The sequence below is a fragment of the Salmo trutta genome, chromosome 11 (assembly GCF_901001165.1).
Source record: "Salmo trutta chromosome 11, fSalTru1.1, whole genome shotgun sequence".
Taxonomy (NCBI): Eukaryota; Metazoa; Chordata; class Actinopteri; order Salmoniformes; family Salmonidae; genus Salmo; species Salmo trutta.
The window spans coordinates 12361533-12374704 of NC_042967.1; the positions used below are offsets into that span (position 1 = coordinate 12361533).

Below are 13172 nucleotides of genomic sequence, written 5' to 3' on the forward strand. Positions count from 1 at the left end.
CCTCTGTCTCAGGTCTACTCTAATCTCTACCGTCTGTGTTGAGGTGTGGGCTCTGCTCTCCCCTTCTCCTCTGTCTCAGGTCTACTCTAATCTCTACCGTCTGTGTTGAGGTCTGGGCTCTGCTCTCCCCTGCTGCTCTCTGTCTCAGGTCTACTCTAATCTCTACCGTCTGTGTTGAGGTGTGGGCTCTGCTCTCCCCTGCTGCTCTCTGTCTCAGGTCTACTCTAATCTCTACCGTCTGTGTTGAGGTGTGGGCTCTGCTCTCCCCTGCTGCTCTCTGTCTCAGGTCTACTCTAATCTCTACCGTCTGTGTTGAGGTGTGGGCTCTGCTCTCCCCTGCTGCTCTCTGTCTCAGGTCTACTCTAATCTCTACCGTCTGTGTTGAGGTCTGGGCTCTGCTCTCCCCTGCTGCTCTCTGTCTCAGGTCTACTCTAATCTCTACCGTCTGTGTTGAGGTCTGGGCTCTGCTCTCCCCTGCTGCTCTCTGTCTCAGGTCTACTCTAATCTCTACCGTCTGTGTTGAGGTGTGGGCTCTGCTCTCCCCTGCTCCTCTCTGTCTCAGGTCTACTCTAATCTCTACCGTCTGTGTTGAGGTCTGGGCTCTGCTCTCCCTGCTCCTCTCTCTCAGGTCTACTCTAATCTCTACCGTCTGTGTTGAGGTCTGGGCTCTGCTCTCCCCTGCTCCTCTCTCTCAGGTCTACTCTAATCTCTACCTTCTGTGTTGAGGTCTGGGCTCTGCTCTCCCCTGCTCCTCTCTCTCAGGTCTACTCTAATCTCTACCGTCTGTGTTGAGGTCTGGGCTCTGCTCTCCCCTGCTCCTCTCTCTCTCAGGTCTACTCTAATCTCTACTGTCTGTGTTGAGGTCTGGGCTCTGCTCTCCCCTGCTGCTCTCTCTCAGGTCTACTCTAATCTCTACCGTCTGTGTTGAGGTCTGGGCTCTGCTCTCCCCTGCTCCTCTCTGTCTCAGGTCTACTCTAATCTCTACCGTCTGTGTTGAGGTGTGGGCTCTGCTCTCCCCTGCTGCTCTCTGTCTCAGGTCTACTCTAATCTCTACCGTCTGTGTTGAGGTGTGGGCTCTGCTCTCCCCTGCTGCTCTCTGTCTCAGGTCTACTCTAATCTCTACCGTCTGTGTTGAGGTCTGGGCTCTGCTCTCCCCTGCTGCTCTCTGTCTCAGGTCTACTCTAATCTCTACCGTCTGTGTTGAGGTCTGGGCTCTGCTCTCCCCTGCTCCTCTCTGTCTCAGGTCTACTCTAATCTCTACCGTCTGTGTTGAGGTGTGGGCTCTGCTCTCCCCTGCTCCTCTCTGTCTCAGGTCTACTCTAATCTCTACCGTCTGTGTTGAGGTGTGGGCTCTGCTCTCCCCTGCTCCTCTCTGTCTCAGGTCTACTCTAATCTCTACTGTCTGTGTTGAGGTCTGGGCTCTGCTCTCCCCTGCTGCTCTCTGTCTCAGGTCTACTCTAATCTCTACCGTCTGTGTTGAGGTGTGGGCTCTGCTCTCCCCTGCTGCTCTCTGTCTCAGGTCTACTCTAATCTCTACCGTCTGTGTTGAGGTGTGGGCTCTGCTCTCCCCTGCTGCTCTCTGTCTCAGGTCTACTCTAATCTCTACCGTCTGTGTTGAGGTGTGGGCTCTGCTCTCCCCTTCTCCTCTGTCTCAGGTCTACTCTAATCTCTACCGTCTGTGTTGAGGTCTGGGCTCTGCTCTCCCCTGCTGCTCTCTGTCTCAGGTCTACTCTAATCTCTACCGTCTGTGTTGAGGTGTGGGCTCTGCTCTCCCCTGCTGCTCTCTGTCTCAGGTCTACTCTAATCTCTACCGTCTGTGTTGAGGTGTGGGCTCTGCTCTCCCCTGCTGCTCTCTGTCTCAGGTCTACTCTAATCTCTACCGTCTGTGTTGAGGTCTGGGCTCTGCTCTCCCCTGCTGCTCTCTGTCTCAGGTCTACTCTAATCTCTACCGTCTGTGTTGAGGTGTGGGCTCTGCTCTCCCCTGCTGCTCTCTGTCTCAGGTCTACTCTAATCTCTACCGTCTGTGTTGAGGTGTGGGCTCTGCTCTCCCCTGCTGCTCTCTGTCTCAGGTCTACTCTAATCTCTACCGTCTGTGTTGAGGTCTGGGCTCTGCTCTCCCCTGCTGCTCTCTGTCTCAGGTCTACTCTAATCTCTACCGTCTGTGTTGAGGTCTGGGCTCTGCTCTCCCCTGCTGCTCTCTGTCTCAGGTCTACTCTAATCTCTACCGTCTGTGTTGAGGTCTGGGCTCTGCTCTCCCCTGCTCCTCTCTCTCAGGTCTACTCTAATCTCTACCGTCTGTGTTGAGGTCTGGGCTCTGCTCTCCCCTGCTCCTCTCTGTCTCAGGTCTACTCTAATCTCTACCGTCTGTGTTGAGGTCTGGGCTCTGCTCTCCCCTGCTCCTCTCTGTCTCAGGTCTACTCTAATCTCTACCGTCTGTATGAGAGTGCAGACTTTTAGTTTTTGATTTTCACTCAGATGGTAGGGAAATTCCATCAGAGCATACCCAAACTGCATAAGAATGTAGGTGTATTTGAAATGGTTAAAATAATTCCCAGAAAGTCTTTATTTTAGATTTGAGTCATCTTTTTAAGACAACAAATTAATATGATTCTGACAATAAAGAAAAAGAGACTTCTCTATGATATAAATGAATCTGATCCCTCAAATGGTTCCGGTATGGAGCTGGGACGATAAACCATTTTATTTTTGGACACCACCGATCACTTATCTCAGGCATTTTGCTGATATCATTCATAATGATAAGTAGCCTATACTAGAGAAATGTGAAGTTTGAAATGAAATACGTTTGCTAATATGAGTGATTTGTTAATGTGACAATTAATGACTACGTCCATCAGACTAGTAATAGTGGTTTAAATGACATATATTTTAACTGTGGTGTACATGAATATTATAAACCTATCGTTTTAGTTATCACGTCAATTAGGGCAATTTATCGCAATATGGATTCTTGTCCCTATCGCCCAGCTCTGCTCAGGTACCTCATGCTCAAACACAGAGCAGTAGTTCATCATGTCTCAGTGACAGCGGTGCAGACAGACACCCTGTGTAGACAGACAGACTGACGCTGACACCTACGCCGAAAACATGGGAACCAACCGGCCGTCCTCCATCCAAATAACTGGTCCCGGGGTTTTACATTTACGAGCGTGGAAAAAGCAGGATCTCCCAGATAAAAATGGCCGGGGTCAGAGGTGAAGTAGCACTCTGATTTATTTACTAGGCAGAGAGATGGAGGCCAGATTCTGCCATACATACATACATACGTCTCGGGGATATGCCCCTGTTATGACAGAAAGTCCACAAATATTTGCTGATGCTAACTAGAGCCCTGGAAAACAGTCATCTACGGGAGGCAGAATAGCAGTGTGATTTACATGGCGTGTTACAGCAGCAAATGTGGGTGTTAGTTTGACATTTGTGTTAGTAAGGCATTTTGAATTCTGTAAGTTGGACTTGCCACATGCCTTTGTAAAGCAAAGATCGGCCATGTTGAAAATGTGATGTTTTGTGGTAAGGAGTTCTAGGTGAATTTACTGAGTGCAAATATCATAGCTAGTTGCTCATTGGCACTTGAACACACTGGGATCAACAAACAGCATATACTGCCATGACAGAGAGACTTGTCAGACTAGATAGATGACAGTGGGCTTCTTTGAATAGGAACCTTTAGTGTGATCCCCTGTCACACTGGGAGACATGGAGGGTGCTCCATCTCTCCCTTCTTTCTCACCACCTCTCTCCACCTCTGCTGTCCTCAGGCCAAACACGGCTGTCATTAATCACTGATGTCATCAAGGCCAGGTCCAACCGGACGCTGTGACTGAAAGTCACGGGTAGAGAGTTGGAGGTTGGGAAGGGGTTGTTGTTAGGGGGGTATAAAGGACACAGGAGGCATGATTCACATGTTCACATGCACAGGGCCGCATGAAATGAGAGGGAGAGGGAGGAAGATCAAAGCCAGACTGCATGGGACACAGACAGACAGACAGCCGCTGGGGCCCCACCCCCATCCCCTTGCATGAATAAGCCATAAGGATAAACAGGAAAATGGGGGGGTAGGGGGGCCGCCTCTCAGGAGGGGGCAACAGTATGAGACATGCAGTTAGCATTCATCTGGATATGTACTTCAATGTGTCCTGTTAAGCTTGTCTGTGGTGGGAATCTGATGCTCAACGTCCACTGGGAATTAAAAATATAGTTCATCCCACTTAACAATTCCCATGTGGAATCTGACTAATGGCCTGTTGTTCTTTTGCAGTTTGAACCATGTTTGAAAACACGATACGTGAACATGTGTCGCTAGTATTGCATGATGTGTCGTTTTAGTTTAGTTTATTCATTTGATCATTTAAAAAAACAAGCACACATAAAACTTGAAAAAGCCATTGGATGATAACGTATTTCACATACTCTGTACTATAGCCATCAGAAAGGGCAGTGCCAGATATGTCTACTCTAAGTCATACCAGAAGGGAAAGCCCTATCCAGTTAACTCGGCTGGTCAGATACTGACTAGATTGGATGGTAGTCACTAGTATCAGGGGTGGTGCTGACGTGAAGCACCCAGGGAGAGAGAGGTGTCGACAGCAGCGGGAGAGAGACAGGAGAGACCAAGGTCTGGTTCTCTGCACTGGTTATGAGTAAGAGAAGCCAAGCTATGTCAAGCCCTTGTGTGTGTGTGTGTGTAGCGCTACAGGGTTGGGGTTCGGTGTTAGGTTCTCCATCTGTTCCCCAGCAACTCAGGCCTTTAAATTATTCAGTTAGGTTATTAGCTACACTTATCGTTGAGCCCCACGCCCCTGTCGATTAATCAGCCGTCAGAGCAGGTGCCTGGCTGTTACTGTTAAACCCACGACCAGGAGAGGAGCTGGAAGAAGCAAAGCGCTGGGCTCTCTGGGTTTCGGGTTGGCAGGGCCTGAATAATTTAGAGGTTTTAACCAATAACCGGGCTCGCCGCCTTGTAAACACAAGCAATTTCATTAAGCTGTGCTATTCCTAAGAGTTGAATGGAGGAATGTGCTTACAGGCTGAGAGTGAGAGAGTGAGCGCCTGTGGATAAAGTTACTGCTTAGCAAGCTAGGGTCCTGGAGTCATCCCATTGGATTGTTCCATCTACAAATAGGTTAAGCGTAAAGCAGAATAGGATAGTTGTTACCAACCACTGCGAAGGGACAGCGGTGGGTTTTTAACTGTGAGCCAAGTCTAATTAGCTAGCGTATTAATTCTTATTTCTTCTGTCCTTTACTGTTCAGAAGTAGGGCCATTAATGAAGTGCCAAGGAGAAGTTGACGTTTTACAACCAAATTAAATCTCTATTTTTTATGTAAAGGGGATGTAATAGAAGAGTCCTCTGTTTTTTGTGTGATTTCACTTGGTTTGGAGAAACTTATCCCCCCGTACACACCATACACGTCTTTCTGCACTATTGGAGCCACGTATTACCATTGGCAAAAGCTCCATAAACAAATCCGTCCTTTTAGAAATGGCAGAGCTCTGTGTAATGATGCAGGTCTTTTAGATGTTGTACGCATGAAATTGTGTCATTCCGAGCCTTATCCGCACTGTTGTGGCACAAATCCAAGTCATTGGGCCTATGTTTGATTTTTTGTTTGGTGCCAAATCATCCAAAAGTATCTCAAATTGATTGTGAAGCTCAACAATGTCACTTATAAATTATTTGGACTTCATGCGCGACAAATGCTAATATCGGTCCCATGACATAAATGGGATTTGTGCCACAAATGCTAAAGCGTTAGCTTGTGTAAACAATGCCAAGGAAACTTAACCAAAGTACGGATTGCTGTCATACCTTGTCCATAGAATGCTTACAGGGTAAGGAAATCAATATGTCATTTTGTAATTTGGGTGAACTGTCCCTTTTAAGTCATATTAATGTCACAGATTCAACAGTTGAACTGCAGATGGTTATACAGTACCACAATTATAGAGCGGCCATATTGGCAATAAACCTGTGATATGCTTGAAAATAGCCAGCAGAAGTTGATTCCAGTTCAATGACGGTATGGAAGGAATTTACAATATACATTATGTACAGTAACCCTACAACACCAAATACGACAACTATCATTTGTTTTCATTTGAGAAGTTTTGCAAAACACTGTTATCCAGAGGAACGTACCATTAATGCATTCCACAGAAGTAGCTAAAACATGACCTGTATGTACTAAACAGTGTGTGTGAAGACGGTAGACTAACCGTTGCTGGTATTTCTGCAGCCAGACTGTATCATCCTGCAGCATAGATCACAGCGGGGTCAGAACAAGTCAGTGTTTAACATCCAAAGTACCTTCAGCCTAATGTGTGTCATCTGCCATCTTAAATCATCCAGGCTCTGCTTTGATACCAACGCCAGCTTTCTGTCTGCAGAGCTACTAAAGCCCAGTCTACATACTCCTCTCTGTGTGTGTTTCTCTTCTGTGTGTGTGTGTGTGTGTGTTTCTCTCTCTCTCTGTGTGTGTGTGTGTGTGTGTGTGTGTGTGTGTGTGTGTGTGTGTGTGTGTGTGTGTGTGTGTGTGTGTGTGTGTGTGTGTGACCAGTAGGTAGTGATTAGGTCATGCTCCCTCTGTGTCAGCACTGATAAGAAGGCCCAGGTCTACTTTGATAGAGCCACTGGCCTGTCAGGAAGCCTAGTTTAAACTGACAGCTTTATCCAGATGCTGTTTCCGCTCTCTTCCTGTAAGGATGTTATTGATAGGAGAGCACCAGGTCTCCTACAGCACTGGCCCCTAGGGAGAGGGATACACTGGTATTGGTAACCTATGACTCAAGTAGTACACCAGAACACTATATGTTATGTATGGTAGTACACTAGGACCCATACTGTAGAGATATAGTGATACAGCATTGGTCAGGGAAAGGGGGATACCTAGTCAGTTGTACAACTGAATGTATTCAACTGAAATGTGTCTTCTGTATTTAACCCAACCCCTCTGAATCAGAGAGGTGCGTGGGCTTGCCTTAATCGACGTCCACGTCATCTGTAACCTACACCAGACCACTGTGTTATGGATGGGGGTAGACCAGGACTTCTCCAACACTGGCCCATAGTATACAGTAGGGACCTTGAGGACAGGGATACAGTGTAAACATATAGGGTCATTATAACTTCTACGTACCTTCTATCTATTTATAGACGTTCAAGAGTGGCCTGGAGTGCTTTTTAACCAACACCCCCCTCCCCCTAACCAAACCTCCAGCGGGACACAGAATGAATGGGCTTGCGGGCCGGATCCTGTCCGCGGGCCGCATGTTGCCCACCCCTAGTGTATCCTAAGAGTAAAGTAGTTTACTACAGCTTCTGCTGTGGGTCTATGACCATGTCTGTTATCCATGTGTTTAAAACAATAGCAGATGAGTAAAACACTACAAAGGCTGTGTCTGAACCGTTCTATTCCTTCCAGCTGACCACCAGCAAAATATATCAGATTTATCAGATGTATTTATCAGGAATTCCTACTTTTCTGTCATGTGTGCTCCATTTGTCTCCGAGCCAGAATCCAGATTTTCCACATTTTGTATGTTGTCGTGGTCACATCCCTAACAATGTATTGAAGCTTTAATATTATTTGTAATGGTGAATGGGCCCACTTTCCGCTAATAAATCACAATATTTACTGACTTAGTGAGTGAGTGAGTGAGTGCTGCAGGGAGCCAATCGATTTCAGGCAAGATGGATGCAGCCATTACTGAATATTCTGTGTCAGGGAAATAGGCCTCTAATGACTCTACTGTCTAAATGGGATCCTGTACTGTTGTTTTCGCATGCTGCAGCCTGTGTCTTATCGATCACATCTCACTATGCTGTATGCCTACTAAACTGACATCACTTTTGTTTATATTCTAGAATGACAAAAGTTCTGTTCTTATCTCCTTAGTTATTCAGATGTCTCAAGGAATGCATTTTATAATGTGTGTTTTAATAGTATTCAACACACATTTTCATATTAACTCTAATCTTTTACAGGAGCGTTCGGGTGGCGCCCAAGAAGGTGGGCGGGGCTCCGTCCCCAGGCTCCTCCACTCCTGTCCCATCAGCCACCGCTGCTGTGGCGGCCGCCGGGACACCAGTCAACAACGTTGCCGTGGTTTCCACGGGCGACGCCTCCCAGAGCACCACCGCTGAGACTACAGCCGGTGAGTCCCAGACATTAAGAGGTATGTTAGGGGACCCAGCAGTAAGGTTACCATGCTACGGAGACAGCACGTCAGAGCTGCATCAGAGAATAAGTCAGTGACAACACCAAGAATTCCAGCTAGCCAAGCCCAAGGAAAATACCTGTCAGAAAACTATCTTTTGGTATTTGTTTCATTAGTCCACTGTTGATGCAGTCCCAAAATGTTTTGCTTGTCTGCAGTGAAGTTTTCAAGATATTGAACCTTCAAAATACAGGAAGTGTCACAATATGATTCGTTTTGCAGCTTATCTGACAGTAAAAGAGTCGTCTTATCTTCTTCCTAAAACCTGTGTTGATACCACAGTCACTAATCTGCCTCCTTAAGCCTTAGCAGTACTTCTATGTTAGGTTCCATAGATCAGTCCCTCAGTATAAGGCGGCAGGTAGCCTAGCGGTTAAGAGCGTTGGGCTTGTAATCACCGAGCCAACTAGATGAAAAATCTGCAGATGTTCCCTTGAGCAAGGCACTTAACCCTCATTGCTCCTGTAAGTCACTCTGGATAAGAACGTTTGCTAGATGACTAAAATGTAGTATAGTATTTCAGTGTGTATTTCTGAGTGTTCCCTCCACGCTGTGTAATCCAGTTAGCCTGGAACACAGCAGAGCAGGCAGAGCAGGCAGACAGAGCAGCATTATTACAGGATTAGTGCGTTATCAGGGATTACTGTCAGATGCTATATAGTACAGTACTCTGACTGCAGCCCAAATACTGACTTTTATTCTGTCTTAATGGGGTAGTTATTTAGGTGTGGCTTAAATGTGACGTCATGTTGACATTAGGTAAAGAAGGAGTTATATTCTGTGTGTTGTAGAACTAGGAATTATACAGTGTATATGAATGATAAGTTATGCATAACAAGTTATAGAATCATAGATGAATGTCTAAACTTGGTCAAGTCCACATTGTTTTCTATGCACCAGGCTCAGCTTAATAAAAGTGCTCAAATTTTTTTCAACTCAAGTAGAAGTCTTGTCTATTGAGTGGAGTAGGACTCCTTTAGTCCATGGTGACAGTCGGTAAACACTAGGCAGAAGACCTATTGACATTTCCTTTCATGTCTTGTGTGTGGATAGAGCGTGTTTTGTGTGTGTGTGTGTGTGTGTGTGTGTGTTTTAGGCGCTTGTGCATGGATCCTACTATAGTGTTAGGCGGGAAATGTTTGCGTAAGTGTGTGTGTGCGGTTTGAGAGGAGTGTGTGTGAAAGGGGGTGAAGAGAGCGAGAGAGTGTGTGGGTTTAAGGGGGGCCAGTGGGAGGATTAATGGAGATAAGTTAATTTACTCCTCCACTGTTTGAAGGAGCTACTTCATGTCCACTGGGAGCCTCTCAGCAGGCCACACAACACAGTGGTGCTTAAAGACGGGCCCCCGTGTCCACACACACACATTCCAGTCCACACCACAGCCTGTCATTCCCTAAGAGTTATCCCTGCTCTGAGACCTTATGGCTGGGAAAACAAGCCCACCAAACACCAGAGGGATCGCCTCCACGTATTCAGCCGGGCATTATGGAATTTATGGGCGACAGTGAAATAGAATTTATGGCCAGATCAATCAAACGTTGTGCTTTGTAGCGTTATAGACTCGTGTGTCTCTGCCGCGAGGACGGCGTCGTAAAGCACCTGGAAGTCATTTCATGAATATGCGCCGAAAGCAAATGTGTTAATTAAAAAAAGTCTACTTTTTTGCTTACTTTATGTTAAATAATTTTCACTATTTACCGGAACATTTAAAAATTGTTCAGTCCAATATCAGCTCAAAAGGCAAACGAATCCTGTATACATAGTGGTGTGAAAAAGGAAAACCCTACTAATATCCATGCTGGTTTGTAAAAAAAACATCTGCATGAATATTCCCTGATGAATGTAGCATTAATTAAGCCATACATGAACAAAATGATCTATGCCCAAGTGGAAGGAAGATGTACGGAGGAAACTCTACATCATCCACTATCTAACACCAGACAATTACACTACACTTATCCCACACACACATAAATCCACCCGTTCTGTAACATTAGAAACCCTCTGAAACCCTCACCACATTTATTGAGCCACTCGTTCCTTCAGTGCAGTAATGTGTTGGTGTGGAGGAGGGCCAATGTATTGCCATATCCTGCTACCAGACTAGTAATGATACTGATACTAATAATGATACTGATACTAATAATGATACTGATACTAATAATGATACTGATAATGATACTGATACTAATAATGATACTGATAATGATACTGATACTAATAATGATACTGATACTCATACTGATAATGATACTGATACTAATAATGATACTGATAATGATACTAATAATGATACTGATACTGATACTAATAATGATACTGATACTGATAATGATACTGATACTAATAATGATACTGATACTGATAATGATACTGATAATGATACTGATACTGATACTGATACTAATAATGATACTGATACTGATAATGATACTGATACTAATAATGATACTGATACTAATAATGATAATGATACTGATAATGATACTGATACTAATAATGATACTGATACTAACACTGATACTAATAATGATAATGATACTAATAATGATACTGATACTAATAATGATACTGATACTGATAATGATACTGATACTGATACTAATAATGATACTGATACTAATAATGATACTGATACTGATAATGATACTAATAATGATAATGATACTAATACTGATACTGATAATGATACCGATAATGATACGGATACCAATAATGATACTGATGCTAATAATGATACTGATGCCAATAATGATACTGATGCTAATAATGATACTGATGCTAATAATGAACCACTGGATTATCTCCAGAAACCACATTTATACTCCACTCCTTTCATTATGTAGAAATGCATTGAGGTGGATGAGGGAGGTGTGTGTGTGTGTGTGTGTGTGTGTGTGTGTGTGTGTACGCTCTTCTGTTCGTGTGTGTCTACTGTCCTGTCTTGCTCCCAGACTAATAATGAGGCTCTCTGGTTTCCACCAGGATCAGCCAGTGCCAACCTGCCATCTGTCCCCACGCTGTCCCCAATGACCCGGGACACAGCCCCCAGTATGAGGTGATATGTCACTACACACACCACCTGAACACAAGAGATCTTTCTCACACACACATTCTTCATTCTTCATTTTTTTCTCTATTTGTCTATTTGTGTTGTGATGTAAGACAATATTGTGGATTCTGTAGTGGTTTTAGCTGCTGCTTTGTGGATCAATTTCAGTTATAAAGTCACCTCTATGCATTTTAATATTCTATAATACATGGTGTTGATGTATTCATGTAAAAGTGTAACGTGCATGTATTTGAATATGAGTGTCCATTTTTCCCCTCAGTATCTCAGAGAGGCTGGAGCATGCTCTGGAGAAGGCTGCCCCCCTACTGAGAGAGATCTTTGTGGACTTTGCCCCCTTCCTCTCTCGCACCCTGCTGGGTAGTCACGGACAGGAGCTCCTCATCGAGGGCACCAGTAAGCACCCGTCTACAGAGCAACATGGACCACATGGATTCCCACACAAATCAAATGCATTTATAAAGCCCTTTTTCCATCAGCAGATGTCACAAAGTCCTTATATATATATACACACACACACACACACACACACACACACACACACACACACACACACACACACACACACACACACACACTAGATTATAATGATATCAAACTCGTCTTTTATATGAACCACTTATCTCAATAAAACGTTTCTCTAGATTTCCGACCTGACTGCCAATGATCTGAGGGCTAAACCTACCATCCCACCCTCAGACAGCCACACTAGTATACACACTGCAGAATTACGGGCCATTTCACACGCTTCTTCATCTAAACAGCACTAACACAGGCCCTTTGGTAATGACATCAAGGCTGGTAAAGTCCTCAATAGAGTGGATCAGTTTTAAATAGCTGATTGTAGCTGTTCTGCGGTACAGGGAGGGGAGGGGAGGGTCCTATAGGCCTGGGTCAGGGGTCAGCCCACTAATGGGAGTGTTTGGGATGTCTACTGCCACCAAACAAAATGGAAAGTTGATTGATAGCTGCAGGGGGGATGAGGGGGGGTTAGGGATTTGTGTGTCTGCGGGGTAGTGGGTGGGTGTGGGGGGATTGTGTGTGTGTGTCCATACATACGTGTGTGCGTGGGTGTGCACAGATCAGAGTAACTGAGAATGCAGAGGTCACTGTCCCTTTTCCTCTCTGCATATGAAATGACCCCTGGCCACTCCACTGGCCCCACCCCCTGCCCCCCTCTTCCCCTCAAAGAGCTTCCACCACTATAGGATCAATGAGACATATGCTGAACCACGTCTCAGCCTGTAATACAAGGCCATATATGTATTAGTTTACAGTAACATCATGTCCACTCATTAGGCCACATCAATACTACTCTGTCCCAACGCAGATGTCGCCAGATTAGGTACTTCTGGTCACTGTGTGTGTGTGTGTGTGTGGGGGGGGGGGGAGGTTCATTGGAGCGTGCACACACTACTACACACGTCTACATTTTTACTGAAGAAGGCGGCCAAAATGGTTGTCATGGCAGTGAACTTGTATTTTAGTTTAAACTTTCATTCTCTCCTTGTCTCTTTCTCTTTCTCCAGGTCTGGTGTGTATGAAGTCCAGCAGTTCGGTGGTAGAGCTGGTCATGCTGCTCTGTTCTCAGGCAAGTCTTCCATCTTTGTCTCTCTCTCTCTCTACCTCCACCTCTCTTTCCTTCCCTCCCTCTCTCTCCCTCCTCCTCTTCACCCCATCTGAGTTATCGTCCCTATTGTCCTCACCTTGAGTGCAGTAACTCCAGGATGGAGAGATGGAGGAACCATCTCTTCCTATCTCTCCTCCTCACCTCCCCTCAGGCCATTCCACAGTCACCCCAATGTCTCGCTCCCTTTCTCCAAACGAGAGAGAAGGCATCTTTAATGACCGCCGATATTGG

The 13172-nt window shown here is 45.3% G+C and overlaps 1 protein-coding gene across 1 annotated transcript in view; it reads left to right on the forward strand.

Moving 5' to 3' along the window:
• The window catches only part of LOC115201998 (lipopolysaccharide-responsive and beige-like anchor protein), a 273164-nt gene that overhangs the window by 103254 nt on the left and 156738 nt on the right, over positions 1 to 13172 (forward strand). Inside the window, exons 31-34 of the mRNA XM_029765858.1 lie at positions 8009 to 8199; positions 11227 to 11299; positions 11574 to 11707; positions 12841 to 12902. Of these exons, the coding sequence (XP_029621718.1) occupies positions 8009 to 8199; positions 11227 to 11299; positions 11574 to 11707; positions 12841 to 12902 (460 nt within the window). The remainder of the gene's footprint in view (positions 1 to 8008; positions 8200 to 11226; positions 11300 to 11573; positions 11708 to 12840; positions 12903 to 13172) is intronic.